The 19039-nt window shown below is 42.0% G+C and overlaps 1 protein-coding gene across 1 annotated transcript; it reads right to left on the reverse strand.

Annotated features, from left to right (window-relative positions):
- Window positions 1-788: 788 nt before the first annotated feature.
- On the reverse strand, window positions 789-16527 carry DDX17 (DEAD-box helicase 17). The gene is made up of 13 exons (XM_016205278.2): window positions 16238-16527; window positions 12035-12185; window positions 11289-11388; window positions 10294-10427; window positions 9920-9985; window positions 9373-9514; window positions 8650-8810; window positions 8389-8561; window positions 7941-8051; window positions 7628-7689; window positions 6386-6445; window positions 2243-2485; window positions 789-1385 (listed from the first exon to the last, which is right to left on the reverse strand). Exons 1-13 carry the CDS (start codon window positions 16285-16287, stop codon window positions 880-882), a joined length of 1959 nt encoding a protein of 652 aa, XP_016060764.2. The 5' UTR covers window positions 16288-16527; the 3' UTR covers window positions 789-879.
- Window positions 16528-19039: the final 2512 nt, after the last annotated feature.

Raw genomic sequence — 19039 nt, forward strand, 5'->3', positions numbered from 1 at the left:
ACTGCAGGTGAATGCAATTAACTGGTTAATAAAAGTAAATTTTCAGTGAGCATTTATGTTCATTCTGCTCACAGCTGTCCTATTGAAAAATGAATTTCACAGATGGTCCCTGTTTGTACGGGGAAGAAAAATAGGCAGCTTCCACCCAGATGCTGAGATGCTACATTTAACCATTGCAATAAACACTTGGGGTTTTCAATTTAAAATACTCAAACTTGGCAATTCAATTTCTAACCTGACACTAAAATGATTATTTTTCAGTCACTGGGAAGGGGGAGGGCAGAGTGTAAAGAAAACCAATAAGGAATTTTTCAAAACTGCGAATGCACTCAAAAAGCTAATCAGCCAAAACAACAATGGCAAAGCACTGTCTTAAAAACTCATCAGGCCTGTTCCAGCTTGGGAAACATTAGAAAAGCATTATAGAAAATGTGCAGGGAACTCCCTTGGTTTTCTAACTCAGTAATGAGAGCAACTGAAAGCACAGATGCCATCTTCTTCTGCAGAGTCCAACCCTTTACCCTCCCCACCCACTCCCAACTCAGGACAACGAAAGGGCTCCCCCATGGGGCCTAATACCTTGCTTTTCCTTTAAAGATGAAAAATAGCTCAAATATCCTCAACATGCAAGAAATCGGGGAGAGAAAAACCTCTGCCAGTCGGCTATATATATATTTTTTACAAAATCTATTATTACAGACTGGATCAATTTGGCGGGAAGAAGAAACCTGGCAGTGAATTCTAACTAATCTGCATAAAAGACAAACCACAATGGTTGGGGAGGGAAATTAAAAAAGAGGGGGGGAACAGAAAAAAAGGGAAAGACAGCGTTCCTTTAAATGTAGTAAGTCTGCACAAGTCACTACCACTCGAGTGGTTTCATTTACGTGAAGGGGGAGGGGGAGGGGGAGGAGGGGGGTATTGGTAGGCAGTCTGCCCCATGTAACCTATCATACTGGTAGCTCCGGGAGGCTGTGCAAACTGTTGTGACATCAGTGGCTGTGGTTGCTGCCCAGACCGGCCTATCCCACTAAACTGCTGGCTAGAGCTCTGTGAACTTCTCCCAGTTGAGGTGGTGCTACTAGCCCCGTAAGTGCCAGCGGCATATTCCTGGGCTGTATAGCCACTGGTGCCATAAGCAGCTGCACCATAGGTGCCTTGACCATAGGTGTATTGGCCTGCTTGTGCTCCAAAGGCAGAATTTGGACTTCCATAGCCACTGCCATTAGCGTAACCAGCTCTATCGGTTTCACTACGATCCCGATAGCTTGCAGAGTCTCTCCGGCCACCATCTTTGACTCCTCGAAGCCTCCGGTCACACTCATCCTGATACATCAGATTGGGATTATTGGCTGAAGAAGTGGTCCGGTATCGAGAACGACCTCCTGACAAAGGATACGATGAATTTTTAATGCCAGACTTATGATGCAAACATAACCAGCCATATGTAAATATTCTACTAGGTACAAAAGTATTCAATGTTCTTTCTCGATCAAAAAACATACCTATAATTTGAACCTTTAACAGAACTTATTCAAAAGAATGGTAAACATAAAGGATACTCAACTTCCTACCCACTTAGGACCTGTCTTGGCTAAGAGGTATGTGATTTAGCATAGGCTTTAAAAAAAAAAAAAAAAAAAGACAAGCGGCTAAACTCACAACATCGTGAAAGACCTACTAGTGCAAGTGGTACACAGGTGTTGCTTTGTGGTCCTAACTGCCTCAGAATCCTCCCACAAGCTTTAAGGAAAAATGTTCACGCTCCTAGCTCAATTCTAAACCCAAAAAACCTGTATATATAAAACCTCTCAGGTAATTCCACTGTAGAGCTTAAACATGCATGCAGTAAGTTGGAGAAAAGGAAATACCAAAATGGTAGTCAGGAGGTGTAGATCCTAGTGTATTTTGCAACTAATTTTTAGATCTAATAGCTGTGCCTGTTCTACTACCATAAAATGGTGTAAAATTAGGTATTAAAGTAACCATAATTCAGCTTAATTTTGAATATGCACCATGTACTTCAAAATACAAAGGTCAGTTTTACATTATCTACGGAAATAATATGCTGCAAAAGTAAGACAATCACATTGTCTTACTCAGAAGAGATTATGAAAACCATTAAGCACTGTCCTTTGTTACTAAGCAACATACTTAATAAAAGCCTACACAGAATTAAAAAATAAGGCACAATGAATACAAAGAGATACCTTGGCAGTACCTGGAAAACTCCAGGACTTACCCTTACCCCCTCCTCCGCCGCCTCCTCTGTGGTCCACCAGCTGCATCAGCTTGGGGTTGATAGCCTGATTGGCTTCTTCCAGCACTTTGATCAACTCTCTGGCCTGCTTGAGGTTTCCTGGGGTGAAGAAGGTGTAGGCGGTGCCCTTGTTGGTGCTACGGGCTGTTCGGCCAATGCGGTGCACATAATCCTCTGAGCTGTTTGGATAGTCATAGTTGATCACAAACTTGACATCTTCCACATCTTCAAAGCCAACGACGAGTCAGTGTGTAGGTTGACGTGGCAGGGAAAGAGAAGGTAAAGGACATGCCAACAACAGGTGGAAAGCACAAATGCAGATGACAGCAAGAGGAGAGAAGATTAAGTTAGTGACCACTCTGAACAGGAACAAAAAAAGACTCATCCCAACAGAGTAAAAGAGGATTAATGATTCCTGGGACATGCATAGGAAGTGCATCTTTATCAGCTGTAAAATCCTAAGGGAATCCCATCCAACCAGCCAAACTCCTGCCTCTTCTGTATTTTAACCAATATACTGACAGGAGTTATACCCAATTCCAGCTCTATCCTTTCCAAAACTGGAACGAAGAAAGCGGTAGCACCGTTACGTTATATGGCCAAATCACTTCTACTCTGTTGGGAGAAGCCTGGCAAGATCTACCAGAAATATAACAAACTTACCTTTAAACCAGTCACAGAGCAAAATGAAAAAAGAAACTCCATATACTTTATTACTACATTTTAAGGAGACTTAATCAAAACATTTAAATTTTGCTCTTATATTTTAAAAAACCATCCAGAGCCCAAGTACACATCTAATTTCCTTTGCAGAACATCCAAATTATCTCTCCCCTTTCAATTACAAGAGCACATTACACTAAAATTTCACTGTACTACCAAGCCCAGCTCTGCCAAATGAAGACTTTTGCTCAACTCAAGGTTATTTTAACTCAGTACTTGCTTCAATGATCAGATTGTCTATATAACCTGGGAAATTAAATAGCCAAAGAGTGTGGGAAAAACCATGAAACCTTGAGACACAAGTTTAATGTTCTGTCCACTGCTGGGAATAGGGTTGAATAACCTCCTAATGCTTAAAGTATGTAAATGTTAGTGTAATGCTTTCAGCTAAATGTATCTTTTTTACCTACTTAAACAAACAAATTTAAGAATATAACAAAGAATCCTAATGTTTTGTGGAAAAAAATCTGCATTTTACAAAGAATATTCAGAAAATATCCTAGATAAAACACAGATTTTTGTGATATAAAGAATTAAAAAACATTCTCTGTTTGTTACCAGACCGATGCACGCTCCCTCCTCCTTTGGGAAACCGCTGCAGCCGATCCCGTCTCTTTGCCTTTTATTTTTGGCGGCCTCCTTTCGAAAACTCCGCCTTCTGACACGGGACCACTGGAGCGCGGGGAGCATGCATCAAGGGTCCGTGGCAGTGAGAAGTCCCCACACACGCTCGCTCTGTGAACTGGCTTAGATGCTTCTCTGTAGCCCCATTTGGTTGCCAAGCGCCGGAGAACCTGGGTTCGGGTAAAAATTTCAGGTCCTCCAACGCCTCCCCCAAGGATAATTGGGGTGATTGTAGAAAAAAATAATTAATAAAAAAATATAAGTTACATCCAAAGGGTCAGACTGCATCTATTGCCCAGACTGGATTAATTTCAGGGGGAAAGGGGTGAAGATTAAAAAAAAAAAAAAAAAAAAAAATCAGCTATTGTTAACGGGCCTGCGAAGAAAGGGGCATTATGTCTGTTTCTTATTACAATAAAGGCTCCTCAGTCTTTACTGACCCCTAAAGTCCTGAAATCACACCAGAAAGACGAGAAGGCAGTCATCACAGGGGGCAGCGTGAGTCTCCGGCTAGGGTCGTTGATGCAATAAAGGAAAAACAAAAATTTACAGGGCCAGGATGGATGTGAGATGGGGGGATGGGAAATTATGTTCCATGATCACATCTTCAGAGATTGGATAATGCTCCTTAGTCAATCCCATTGTGTATGACCATGGGCAGCAGAGCAAGCTGAACCACTGCACTGGATGTCCAGACGTGTGCTTTCCTAGCAGAAAGCACTAGGGACCGAAGTCAACGGTTCAGATACTAATACTTGGGAGTATTTCTGGAGGGGCTCAATAGGGGCAGACATGGTGCAAGTTCTTCATACTAGAAAGGTGTCCTGTGTGTGCACACAGAGCTGGCTGAGGACACGTAAGAGCAAGCGCAGAATTTGATTTTCTCCAGTCAAGCCTGCCCTGATGTTACTTGTGCACGGCCACAGTATTATCTTGCTGCCTTTAGAGAAGATGCTGTAGCAGGGTGAGAAATTGAAAAGTTAATGTTTTGGCCAGCTGCCTAGGGTAACAACTTTTTGTCTGACAAGCCCTGTAACATGGCCTGAATCTCCAATCACTAATTGGGAGGGACAGACTAGCCAATAGGCTCATCTAGAGCTGCTTCGGGCCAATGTAGATTTGCCTCAGCCATGTACTGAGTGATCTGCAGCTGATATCAAAGCTTCTGTTAAAAAACAAAACAAAATAAATTCAATACTTTTAGCTTAACAGCATGTAGTTTAAACAAAAAAAATGGAAAAATCAAAAATATCCCAGTGGAAAGGGAGTAATAGTGATTTCCTAAGGGTGACTATTATAACATTACGGGAATCAAAAGAACTTACCTGAAGGGAACATTTAAGAGGCCATCGCTCGACAGGAAGTGAAAAAAGGCCTGGTGACTCAGCTGAAAATTGCACCCCTGTCTATGAGGTAGAAGCCTTCACTTTCCAGGATCTTGTAGGACCTTGGTCAGCATTCTGCCATTTTGGTGGGTTTTCCCCCTCCTTTTGATTTTTACAAGGCAGCAAACAAAGGGGCCCAAAACAAGCACTGATGTTGAGTAACAAGAAACAGACTCGGGTATCTTCCCTCTCCCCGCACTTGGATGAGTGGGGGTGGGATGAAGAGTCTTAAGTTATTCTAATGGTAGCCAATTGATTGGGTTTAGAAATGCAGGGGGCCATGGAACAAATATTTTTAATTGTCTAGGCAAGATGCACAAAGAAGCTACCAGCACATAGCAAGCCTGTTTAAAAACCACCATCACTGAAAGCTTTTATGTAAACTGCTTTCAGGCCTCAGCCTCTTCTCCCAACAGGCCCAAGTTCTAACTGCACAGATCCAGACATGACCTCAGAGGGCAGAGACAGTTTTCAGCCATGGCTGCAGGTCACCACCTCTGAAGGAGGGAATGATGAGTGCAATGTAGTCTTCGTTACATTTGTACTCCAGTTGTCTGAATAGTTGCTCTCTTTATGTCAAATATAAGAAAATATGGTACTTCTCATCTTACTGGGCAAGAAATTAAGTACCTGTCAATAATTTAAAGATCTCTGTGATAGAAATATCACCTTTTTAAATATAAGTTTTGACTTACCCCTGTTTAAGCTTAGAATAGGCTTAAGTACAACAAAGTATCTCTGTATATCTTAAATCATAAGTCAAAAACTCTAGAACACTACCAGCCTCAAATTAAGATTTTGAATTGGAAGATAGCATTTTGATGACATGAGTATGGGTAGAGGGGATGAATGAGTACCCATGATAATTTTACTTCAGTAAATAAAGTTGGGCAATGCAGACTTATTTGCAGAATGATACCGTGTCTATAGACTTATTAAATTGCAAGAATATATTGTCTGAGCATTCATGGCATTGGACCTCTCTCTATATATAGCACAGACTGGTATAAAGAAAAGAGTAACTGAAAAACTAGTTCCTAACAGCTAGGTGCAATCAGGCTCATTCTATCAAGACAGGTAATAGAAGTTGAGCTGTTTAACTGAAGGTCTCCTCTCCCTCTAACTGTATGAACAGTCATGCCTAGGCCTTGCTGCAGACCAAAGTCTGTCTGTTAGGAGCAGGAAGAGACTTTGAAAAAAAAATAAAAAAAAAATGTCAAGGTTAAAAAAAATTGTGGGGGGGTAAAACAAGAAAACAAAAACACACTTTGTATTCTTCTCTTTTAAATATTTACCTAAACACACATATGTAGAACTCTAATTTGAAATGACAAACAAATTTTTAAACCAAAAGATACGTATACCATGGACAGAGACACCTATCTATACAAACCTAGCCCACGGGAGGCTACATCTGTGGCAATGAGGATGGGAGCCTTTCCAGAACGGAACTCTGCAAAACAAGAGCGATACTATGAAAACCAAGCTATGCAAGGCTAAGTGGTATATCTTTAAAAAAAATGACCAAGTAAACATTCCTAGCCTTTACCACACCAAAGTAAAATTTCAAGTAATGGTATCAGAGCATGCCAAGGTCTTTTAAATTTAAGGGAAATAGTAACTCTTTTGAAAATCTTTATTATATTCTCTTTTAGCAGATGAGCCAGAGCAGCAATAGACAAAAAGGTACCTCTAATAAGGGATGGCGCGCGCGCGCGCACACACACACACACACACACACACACACACACCCACACACCCACCCACCCACCACCACCACCACCACCACCACCACCACCACCACCACCACCACCACCACCACCCCCCCCCGCCATGATTAGAAGCTTGGAACTCTCCCCCCCCACCTCCACCCCCCCCCCCAGCCCATCCTTGGAGAAGGGGAGAGAGGCTGGAGATTTGAGTCAATGATCAATCATGCCTACACAAAACCTCCATAAAAATCCAAAAAAATACGAGGTTTGGAAAGCTTCTGGGCTGCTAAGCATATCCATAAAGGCAAGAACTTATGTCCCACTGGCGTGGCTCAGCGGTTGAACATCAACCTAGGATCCAGGAGGTCACAGTTTGATTTCCGATCAGGGAATATGATCGGGTTTTGGGCTCGATCCCCGCAGGGGGCGTGTAGGAGGCAGCCTGTCAATGACTCTCTTTCATCATTGCTGTTTCTAGCTCTCTCCCTTTCCCTTCCTCTCTCTGAAATCAAGACATTAAAAAAAAAATTTAAAAAAAAGACAAGAACTTATTACTTAAAGGGTGGCGTGGTTTGCGAAAAAGTGTAAAGAGCCAGCATTACTGACCTTAAAGGACAACAGAGATATGCCAAAAATGCCCCCAATATATTCCATTAACTAAAGCAATGCTAGGCAAACTCCAGCTTGCAGGTCAAATCTGACACAATGCCTACTTTTACAAATAAAGTCTTGTTGGACACAGCCACGCTGTTTCTCTACATACTGTCCATGACCATTTTTGTGCTACAACAGCAGAATTGAACAGTTGTGACACAAACCACTATACAGCCTGCAAAGCCTAAAATATTTACTGCCTGGTCCTTTTATAGAAAGTGTGTCAATCCCTGAAATAGAGTATGAACAATGCTTAGTTGTGAACTCACCATTAAGTACCCAATCTCTTTCTGGTTGACTCTTGTCTCCATGGATACACATAGCTGGCCAACTGTAAGAAGTGACCAACATTTTAGAAATCTATTTTAACGAAGGAGGAAAACCAAGCTTTAAAAAGAAGTGCAGCCATATGGAATTATGAAGGTTTGTCATAGACTACACAAATGTATTACTGTCCATTTAAGAAGCAAAGGCATTATTGGCCATTATTAAAACATTATACAACATTCACAATACCAATTTAGAAATACCCACTGAACTATGAAACCTGAAACTAACCAATTCCTTCAGTGCTGCACTCACCCATCTCTGCGCATCCTTCGAGTGAGGTCATCACAGCGTCTTTTTGTCTCTACAAATATTATTGTCTTATTTTCCTTTTCAGCCATTATTTCCTCCATGAGCTGGATCAATCTGAAAACAAGACCAGCAACAATGCAACCATTCAGAGTCCTACACATTATGCAGAAGCTGTATCTGCAACATCAACTCCCCACAGCACTATCTTTTCACATTACTTTTCTATACAGCTGGTAATTATCAGAGCTGGAATTTAAATCCAAGGATCCAGAATCCTTTGTCTTTAACCACAATGTTCTGATAAATGATATGAAAGATGGATTGTTGGAAAGGTAGCAATGCTTTTAGTGTTTTCAGACCCCAAAAAAGGTAGTTTCTCCAATGCCTTAATTTTGGAGGATTATTAAGGAAAGGTTTATGAGCATTATCAAAACAGTGAAATCATTCATACTTGTGGTCTTTTTCACTTTCCATGCAGACATCCACAATCTGGAGGATGTTGTGGTTGGCACTCAACTCCAGATTGCCTACATTGATCTGGGTATAATCACGAAGGAAGTCCTCTGCAAGCTGTCTTACTTCTTTTGGCCAGGTTGCACTCCACATCAATGTCTGCCTATCAGGCTGTAAAGAAAGGAAAGGATTTCTTTTAGGCTAAGGAACTGCAACAGGCAAAGGGTATTATTTAGAGCATACTACCAGCTTTACATACCCTGATTTGGTCAACAATTTTACGGATCTGGGGTTCAAACCCCATATCAAGCATTCTGTCAGCCTCATCCAGCACAAGGTAAGTACATCGGCGAAGATTTGTCTTTCCTGATTCCAGGAAATCTATCAGGCGGCCAGGAGTAGCTATACAGATCTCAACACCTGTAAAACAAAACCGAAAATCTAGCAACTAAGAACTTTTTGTAAAAATATCCTCACCCAAGGATGCAACTGGGTTTTTAAAAATTGATTTTCAGAGAGGAGACTAGGGAGAAACATCAATGTGAGAAACACTGGTTGGTTGCCTCTGTAAGCGCCCCAACTGGGGATTAAACCTGAAACCTTTTGGTGTACGGCATGATGCACCGACTGTGTCATCTGACCAAGACAATTAAGAATCTTTACACACTGTCCAAGCCTCGTCACACTAAGAAGCACTGGCTCTGGTGGTTGAACTCCATGCTGCAGAGAACTAACTACATTTTAATACAGCACTTGGGAAAGCACGATGTAAGAACTTACACATAATCATCAAATCTTCACAGAGTATAAGTCTCTAGCCATGATGAACATTCTGAAAGTAGCATTTTAACCATACCTGAGAAATTTTTAAGCTGCTGTAATACTGAATTTTTTCACAAGAACCCATTATTTTCCTCTTAAATGTCATTCACAGAAATTGGCAAAATGAGATAATTCTTATAAGCTAATTTTAAAAAATTACCTCGCTCCAAGTCTCGAATCTGGGGACCTTTAGGAGCACCTCCATAAATGCAAGTACTCTTCAATCTTGAACACTTGCCATAGTCATCGGCCACCTGCTGTACCTGCTGGGCAAGCTCTCTCGTGGGAGCCAGAACTAGACACTGAAACAAAACACATATCCCAAGTTTTAAAACAAGTACAAAAGGCCATCTAATTATTTTTCTCCTGTCTAATTTGGTACTTCACACTTCTTTTGTATCCCCCAGAGAATCACTGAGCAATTAAGAACTGCACTTGAATTAATGCATATGAAGGTAGTATGCATAGTGGTTAACAGTAATACTGATTCCAATTCAAGCTCAGTTATTTAACAGCTGTATGACCTTAGGTAAGTCATTTAATTGCACTAAAATTTATTAGTAAGATGGGGATAATACCACTTCCAGAAATGAAAGATAGAGTTGACAGTGAAATCTGAAAAAGTATGTAAAGCACAGTGCCTAAAACACAGTAATCCTTAAACTGCAGTTATTCTTAGAATTCTAAGCAAACGGAAACACACTTACGATTGGACCATCTCCCCTTTCCAAGTATGGCTGGTGGTTAATATGAACAATTGCAGGCAGCAAATACTGAAGGGAAAAAACAATGACAATCTTATAAGAAAATTAAGTCATTATCTTAACAGTTATAAATTATCACAATAATTGATTATGACTAACTAGGAAAATGAAAAAGAGTACTCACAACTGTGACAAATACATGCAATGTGAATTTAAACATGAAATGTTTCCATCTATTTCATATAGGTAATAAAGCTAAAATATTACTTATACAACATGAATTAAAATTTTATAAAGAACTGAGGAATATATATGGATAATTAGAATAGCAAAATAAGTTACCAAAATGTTAAAAATCTTCCCATGCTGGTACATACCGCTAATGTCTTCCCAGAGCCAGTCTGGGCAATGCCCACCATATCACGGCCACTAAGAGCCAATGGAAATCCCTGGCACTGAATTGGAGTTGGTTCTGTGAAATGCTGATCCATCAACACGTCCATTACGTATTCTGTAAGAGAGTATTACTGCTTTTAAGTAAAGCTAAGAACACAGCCAGAATTCTAAAAAACTATTTTTGGCAGGATTTGCCCAGCTTTACCTCTCCATGAAAAGTGTGGTTTTTTTCTTTAGTTACTAAATCTCTGACTACCTCTCAGAGGACTGCTCCAATAGCCATTTACCCTTCCCTTCAAAAACCTGAAAACCACTGCACTCAAGTATCTAACAGGGCACTGGCACATGGTAGTCACTTACTGTTAACCAAATTCAAATTATATCCAGCTAGAAAGCAATTCCATTCTGCTGTTTTCTAAAAGATAGAGGCAAAACCCCTAGGGCAGTGATTTTCAATGAGTACGCAGCAAGAATTTTTAAAACATGCAATACCTGAGTATCTAGTCAGGGGCACTGAACTCTGTTCCCTTAGATTGTTAAATAAAAAATGGCAATAGCCAACACAATAATAACCATCCAGTGTGAATGAATCAAAATTCTACTTATTTTTTGGTGAGCTTGGCAAAAAATGTATTTTTTGGTGTGCCACAAAGTTTGAATAATTAGTTTGTGTGTGCCATGAGATGAAAAAGGTTGAAAATCACTGCCCTGGGGAAGAGGAAACACTCAAAAAAAAAAAAAAAGTTCTAAAACAGATGAGCATAAAAAAAAATCTTATGCAACAATATATTATTTACTTCTAGCCTCGAGTAAGTTTTTAAAAGTAAAAAAATTTACATAATTACCTTTGTGAAAGGTATTCTACTTGGGTTTTCAACAAAATCCTGAGTATAGTTCAGAACCTTTAAAAAGATCTATTACCCATTTTTATCATTCAGCCCAAATTAACAATGAAGATCCTGGTGAGAACGCTTACGTGGGAAGTTCGCATGATGGAAGGCAAACACAGGTTTAGGACAAACATCTCCCCCTCTCACTGTAATCTCCTTCTTACGGCGTAGTTCATCAACCTCATACTATGGGAGAAAATGAAGGAAGACAAATTAGTAAAAAGGTTATTTTAAACATGCAAAAAACCATATGTAGCAAGTCAGTTGAACAATTATTATCCAATCCAAAATTAAAATGGAAAACGTGCGAGGAGCCTCCCAACTTTGTGAGTCAATAAAGCAGGTGGTAAGAGTTCCATTATTCACAGAGAAAACAGATCCTCAGACATGTTAAGTAGCTTGTGCAAGGTCAGAACTATGAAGAGGGAGAAAATGTAGAACTTGGGACCAAGTGTTCTTTCCACTATACTTTCTTCTGAACAAGTAGAGTGCAAAATAATGAGGTTAAAAAACCAGGAGTACACAATGACAGTATTTTAAACTTATTTAACTTACTTCATAGATGAAAATACATGACCTCATAGAGTTAAAACCATATGACAAATTGACTGGAAGCATAAACAACAAATGAGAACCAAGCAATCAAAACATGAGGTATGTATTTAAACTGGTTCCTCTTATGAGTACTAGCAGTGTTAAGAATTGAAGTACCACAGCACTAGAGTAAAACATGTAACAGCAATAGCACTGTATGTGTAAATTCTGGCTATGTCTACTTGGTTCATTACTGTGTATTAAAAAGGTAAATAAATAAACACCACCCCCCCCTCACCGGAGTCAGCCTTGCCACTTCTGGATGTTCCACATAAAAGTTCTTCTCAAACTTGGGCAGCTCACTCAAATCCCACTTCTTTTTACGTAAACGCTCCCCAGGATTACCAAATTTCTTCGGGGGAAGGCCACCACCTCCTCTTGCTCCAAATCTAGAAATAGCAAAAATTTTAGCTATTAGTATTTTCTTATTTGAAGGTATGGAGAAGTTCATACAACTTTATTATCCAACAATACTGTTACAGGTATGGTTACACTAGGTGAAAAATAAAAACTCTTAATATATCATGAGGATTACAACCAGATTCTGGAATCCAAAAAGGTTTGAATTTTAATTCTGCCACTAACAGTATGATTTTGAGCAATTTCTTATGCAAAGTAGAAATAATATTATCACCTACTTCAGAAATCGTTGTAAAGATAAGATGAGTAGCCCTAGCTAGTTCTGATCAGTGGTCAGAGTGCAGCTGGAGGACTGAAGGGTCATGGGTTCAAATCTGACCAAGGGCAAGTATTTGTTGCAGGCTCAGTCCCGGATGCTGGTCAGGGCATGTGCAGGAAGCAACCAATTGATGTGTCTCTACATTGATATTTCTCTCTCTTTGAAAAGCAATGGAAAAAGTATCCTCCAGTTGAAGATTTAAAAAGAAAAAAGATGAAATGAGTATATGTAAAGTGCTTAAAACAGTATCTGGTATAGTAAGCAGTCAGTACAATTCAGCATTCGACAAATACTTCCTGGGTATCAACTATATACCAGGTACTGTTTTAAGTGGTCAAGACACTCAAGTGAATAAAAAAGAAGTCTCTACTCTTATGTAATTGATATTCACACAATTAGGTAATGGAAGACATTAATTTAAGCTTAAGGGCAAGACTGTGACAGGTAGAAAAATATACTTTAAGAGAGTAGCCCCATAGTTGGAATAACTTCCTAGACCCCTTTACCCCTTTATATAGTGGCAATCACTCCTTTGTCCGCTGATCTGCTAAGGAAAACTACTAGGACCCCTAAAAAAGCTAAGCAGTACTATTAACTGAACCATAACTTTAGCCAAGAAACCACAAGTAAGTCTTATCTAAGGTTTTTAAAACTCAGGTTTAAGACCTCTGATTTCGCTTTATCTTTCACAATGGACAAGTTCAGCTGGAACACAAATATGATCACCAGCAGAACCTGAAATGTTCTCCTAGAAGAGCCCTAATACTGAGATGGTCTACAGCATGTTTCCATTCTATTTCCTCACTCCTGACAACACTATACTGAACTTAATTTCCCTTTTCCATCCTAACCCACTCAAATCATGAACTTGCAGATGGTTCCACTTTATACTTGACAGGCAGTAGTTGTACTATTTTAAAGGACCTTAATTTCCTGGATTTCAAACCATTCTTAAAACTCTGGCTTAAAGACCTAGCTAGACATTTCTCTAAATACAAGCCAATTTAATTGATGACAAGAAATTTTCTTGGGATTACTGATAGGCAGAACTGATTCAATTTCATTTATGCTACTGCTCAACTAGTAAGAGAAATTAGGAACCAAAACAGGAAAAGCATACTGCATACAGATACATATATCAAAAATATAATATCCTTGACATTTTCAGTATGCCCTCAGGTCCAAAGCTCAATATTGACCCCACCAAAACCACCTCTCCCCCTCACTTATAAATGTATCAACCAACATCATTTTAGATTATGGAAAAGATACTGAAGTGAGTCTTGTAAAGAAAGTAAAAATGACCAAAGACCAATTTTTAGACTGTCAGTATAGTTCATATAAATTTACATGGTTCTTAGAAGGTGCCATTTCAATGCTGCTGCTGCATCCCAAAGCTGCCCAGACCTTAAACGATCTAAGAAAACAGAACTTTTCAAAGTAAGGTTCCTTTTTAAGATTTATGAAAAAGTAGCCCTTTTTTCAGTTTTCCTTTCTTCCTATTGCATTGGCAAATTATCCAAGATACAATTTGAAACATGCAGTTCTTTAAAGGATGCTGTCTTCCACCTTTAAAAGTAATGCTGATTTCAATATATATATATTCAAGAGAGCCTTTTACTCTTCCATAATTTCTTAGCACATTGGTACTACCCTTTAAAGATGCATGTGTCCTAATTCCCGTGGCATACTATGCTGCTCATTAAATGCTTTACTGAGCACAAAGTTTAATTTGGCTTTACACTAAATGCAGCTTTGAAGATTTATATACTAACATGCAAAATCATGCTAGTTTAAATGAACAATGCATACTTTGGACTGTACATGTACACTAACTTCACTCATTCCCTTTTCAAAATAATCCATCTCAGCTCTGTAACAGTTACGGACAAAATAGCAATTCAAAACAAAACAATTTTTTCATAGTAAATGTAGTTAGAGTACAGACTTCGAGTGTCACTTCGCTTGAATAATTTTTAAAGCTTTTTAAAAAAATGCTGATACTGAAGAGTTGATATGGGATAAACTAAATATGGATCAGTAATTCACTTTTTCCCCTTTTCAAGTTTTTATTATTAAAGCATGTATATGATGCAATGAACTATTAAGTCAAACACCCATGGTAAAGAAATGGATATGACCTGTACGTTGGTAGCTTCTATATACCTATTTCAAATTTACCACCCCTATCATAACTATCCCGAATTTTTAAAAATCCCTTGCTTTTTATAGTCTTATCATATTTGTAGGTATCCTTACATGCATTGTCTTACCACAACTTGGCTTTTTTACTGTTATATTCTACTGTATGAATACCCACAATTTATCCAGACATTTGAGTTGTTTCCAGTATTTTCGTGAATGATGCTGGTGTAAACATCTTCGTAGATGAATACTGGAGCATGTACAAGGGCTTCTCTAGACCTTAGAGTTTAGGGTATAAAGCTTGAGAGGAATTATTGGACCATTTAACTTTAGTAGGTAATGTTCTTTTTCCTAAGCGGTTGTACTGCAATTCACTTCCACGTTTAGCTATACTGTGAAACACACAGAAAACGGTCCACTTCTGGTCCTCCAAACTCAGATAAAATATATTTTCCTTCCTAACAACGTATAAATAAAAAGAATCCGTTTTTATTTTGTAAATTAAGTGATAACTGAGGTGCTTGTGACTAGTAGATCTGACCCTTGTGTATTGGAACCACAAAAGACAAGTTTGGAGAAAACAATTAACAGCACACCTACCACAGAGAGACAATTACATGCAATATTTCAATTCCCGAGAACAATGCAAAGTAAAGGCAACTTTTATTACAAAAAAGAAAAAGCACAAATCAGCATGGATTTATCTCTTACGCTACCTTTTTGTTTAGTCAACAGTAAGATTTGAATTTCGGTTATCTGGGAGGATTTTGGTTTTTACCCTGTTAACTTCCAACCCGGTAGCCGTGGCCTTACTACATGGAAAACTTTCTAGCTAGGCCGAGAAGCTAATGCTCCAGTCCAATTATAGAAAATAAGGCCAAAATATGGAAAAGTAAAAAAAAAACCTGCAAAGCTCCCTCTCCCCCAACCCTCCCTTCGAAAACACGGCCACCTAGATGGCAATTCCATTGCTTTATATTCCAATGTGAGTCCTTCCGATTACTTAAATACGACTAATGGTGATTCTTGAAAACTAGAAGGCAGCCTTTTTAGCCTCTAGTTTCAGACCAGGTTTCCAGTTCCGTTAACAGTTATCTCTGGCGACAGATAGCACAAGGGAAGCCATTTCGCGTTAAGATTTTCCTAGGCTGAACTTCGAGATCTCATTCTGTCCTCAACGAGAACATCCGTGTCGCACAGATGAACGCCGAGGCCCGGAGAGATCAAATGACTTGCCCAAATGGGTCGGGCTCGAAAGCCGGGAAGCGAGGCGAGGCCCGCGCAGGGTCTGCGACGGCCAGGCCGCCGCTCCCGTTCCCCGCGGGGCTGAGGCTGGGGCCGGGCCGCGCCACGACGGCGTCCGCAAGGAGTTGGGGCGCCGCCAAGCCACCGCCCCTTTGCCAGGTCATCAGCGACCCCGGGCCCAGGCCCACCCAGAGGCCCGTGCACCAAATCGCTATGTTCGAATGCCTCGCTTCCCGGAGTCGGGAGCGTTGCTCACAGGCCTGCAGTTCCTCTCAAAGTCTCCCGCTAGACCGCAGGCTGCGGTCTCCCAGGGAGGCAACCACCCCACCCCCACGGACACACAAGGCCTTCCCTCGTTTCCTCCCCCCTTACCCTCCACGGTCACGATCCCGGTCCCGGTCCCCAAAGCCGCCTCCGCGCATGGTCCCAAATGGGTAGAGATCTGGGAGCGGGGCACGGATGGCCGGGCTCGGGAGGGCCTGAGGCTCCGGTCTGGTGACGACCGATGGCGGCGGCGCCTCCGCTGTTGGGGCGGCGGCAGGCGCGGCGCTCTCTCGCTCCGACGCGCTGTCTCCCGTCGCAGACGCCACCGTCGCCGCCTCTCTCGTCGGAGACGGGAGCAAAACACAGAGAATCGGGGTTATAAAGTCAGTGGGTAGGTTTGGCTACGCTCAAACCCGGCAGCGCCGCGGTTTAGGCGTCTCCTTCCTTCCCGGCGACTGCACAAAATGGCGGCCGGCGCTGAGACTGCTCCGGCTCAATGCTACGTACGTCGGAGACGATACGTAAACAACGTGTCGGAATAGCCCCCGGGCTTCGTGGAGTACTACGGATATTCTTGGAAGCATTTTACGTCAGTTGCGGAGATGGACGCATTTTGCGGTCGGTAGCCGGAAAACAAAATACGGAGTGGGCGTAGCGTTCTCGCGCCGCCTGAACTAGAACGGGGGTGGGGGTGGGGAGGTGGGGGAAGAGCCTCCGGTGCGACGTAACATTCTTTGCGTCGTTAGCCGGCCCACTGTTGCGAAGATGCGCAGTGTGCGTAACACATTCTGTTTGAAGAATAGAGGCTTTTGCCGGGTTCGACCGCGGGAAGGAAGCCGGGCCTCCGTTTGCAAGTTGTTGTGCAGAGACAATAGCAGCCCTCCACATAAAGTCGTCAGGCTTCGGGGACTCGGGTGCCAGAAGCCCCGGAGGGCCTTCAGGGTCCCTGGCTGGCGCTCCTGCACCGCCCCGCGGCCCTGGGCCTGCCGAGACTGCCGCGCCTCCCGGCGCCATTTCCTTTCGGCTGCCTCTCGCCGAGCTGTCGCCGGCAGCCACGACGGAGGCGCCCCGTCCGTTCTTTCCGGCGGCGGTCGGGCAGCGACGGCCCAGCTGGGTTAAAGCACTTTCCGCTGCACTAGGGTCACGCCGAAGCTCAGGTCGTCAGGGGAATGTTTACACTGCCCGCGGCCGAGCGCAGCGACGAACAAAGAACCTGATGTGGGTGGAGCCCCTCTTAAGGCGGCCGCCAGGGTCCCTCGGCCGCCTCCAAATGGCGCTGCCTCCGAGCCGCCTCGGCCGCCGGTAGGCCGGCCCGCGGGCTGCTTCGGACGGACCATCTCCGGCCCTTCGCGCTCTCCCGAGGGGAGCGGTTTGCAAGCTGGTCTCACACACGCGCAGGGTGGAGGGATGTCCTGTTTCTAACCCGCCCGGGCCGCGGTCTCAGTTCCCTCCAGGCTGGCTTCCCTTTCCCTCCGGCTTCCTTCTCCCTCGGACTGCACTTGAAAGCCTCCCCCGCTTGGCCAGATACAGCCACAGAATTGTCGAGCTCTTATTTCTGTAGTTGGGTGCAAGTGGGGAGACTGAGGCCCCTGATTGTGGGGGCTGACTGATGTCTCTTACTCTGTTAAGTGTTTAATCTAAAGTTATTACGAGAGCAGCATGAGGAAAGGAGCTCCGTGACAAGCCGGCCAGATGTCTCCTGGGCCACGGGCGCAGATGAGTGATTGGATTCATTGGACGAGTGTTGGATGCCCAAAGGGCCAGCGCTGTGCCGGGAACTGGGGCGTAGCAGTGAGCAAGTGAGTTCCAGCACTCATGGAGTTACAGCGGGGGAGATGGACAAGGGTTTATGTCGGGGTGGCTAACTAAAAGAAAAAAAAAGCAGGGAAAAGGGATGGAGTGTCTGCTGGTGACATAGTGTTACATAGGGTGTCCTGGGAATGGCTGAAGTGACACTTGAGCAGAGACCTGAAGTGAAGGAGTTAGCCTTACTGACATAGAGGAAGGAGCAAGTGCCAAGGCCCTGAGGCACAATGTGGCCGGATTAGGACAAGGAGGAAAAACAGGAGAGAGCCAGATTATGAAGGGCTCCTTGGCTACCGTAAGGACTTTGTTTTTTCCTTTCAGTAAATTGGAAATCTCTATAAGGTTTTAAGCAGGTTGACGTAATAAAAGGACCCCTATGGCTGCAGTATGGGAAATAAATTGAGAGTAAGCTAGGGCACAAACAGGCAGATTAATTCATTAGGAGGCTGGTGTAGTAATCCAGGCAAAAGATGGTGGGGCTTAGTGCAGGTTAATAGCAACCAGTAAGGGAGAAATGGTCTGAGTGAAAAGTGAGCTAATGATTTGCTGATGGTTGGAGTATGAAAGAAGAGTCAAGGATGAGTCTTGTAGGAATTGGCCAACAATTAAGCTCCTACTGGGATTTACATTGTATAGGCACTGAAAGAGTTTTCTGGACAGGTTTGCCTATCATATATGCTGAGTAATTAAATCTGAGGCTCTCTATGTAATAATAAATAATTTATAAAGTAAGGTAGACCCAGTGAAATCCTCCCTACATTTTGCCAGGGGAAAAAATTCATATTTAGCTACTAGATCAGATCCTTTTTTTACAGCATGTCATAACTACTTTGTCTTCATAAAGCTTTTCACAGTATGTAACCATATATTTCTGCCATTTTTTTGCCCTCCAAAAAAATTAAACTTTTAGTCTTCCTCTGGCCGATAAATTTCTGATTATAAAGTGAATCCATAGCATGCATTTCTCATTCTTGATATATCTCTGTGTTTCTCTGCAAATGATAGTTGAAGCTTATTATGTTTTTCTAAATACAGAGGAAGATTTTCATTAAGTTGGACTGTCAGAGAACCTAGGAATTTCATCAGTAACAGGCAAGACCGTTG

Source organism: Miniopterus natalensis, chromosome 2, assembly GCF_054644295.1.
Source record: "Miniopterus natalensis isolate mMinNat1 chromosome 2, mMinNat1.hap1, whole genome shotgun sequence".
In the NCBI taxonomy this organism is placed as follows: domain Eukaryota; kingdom Metazoa; phylum Chordata; class Mammalia; order Chiroptera; family Miniopteridae; genus Miniopterus; species Miniopterus natalensis.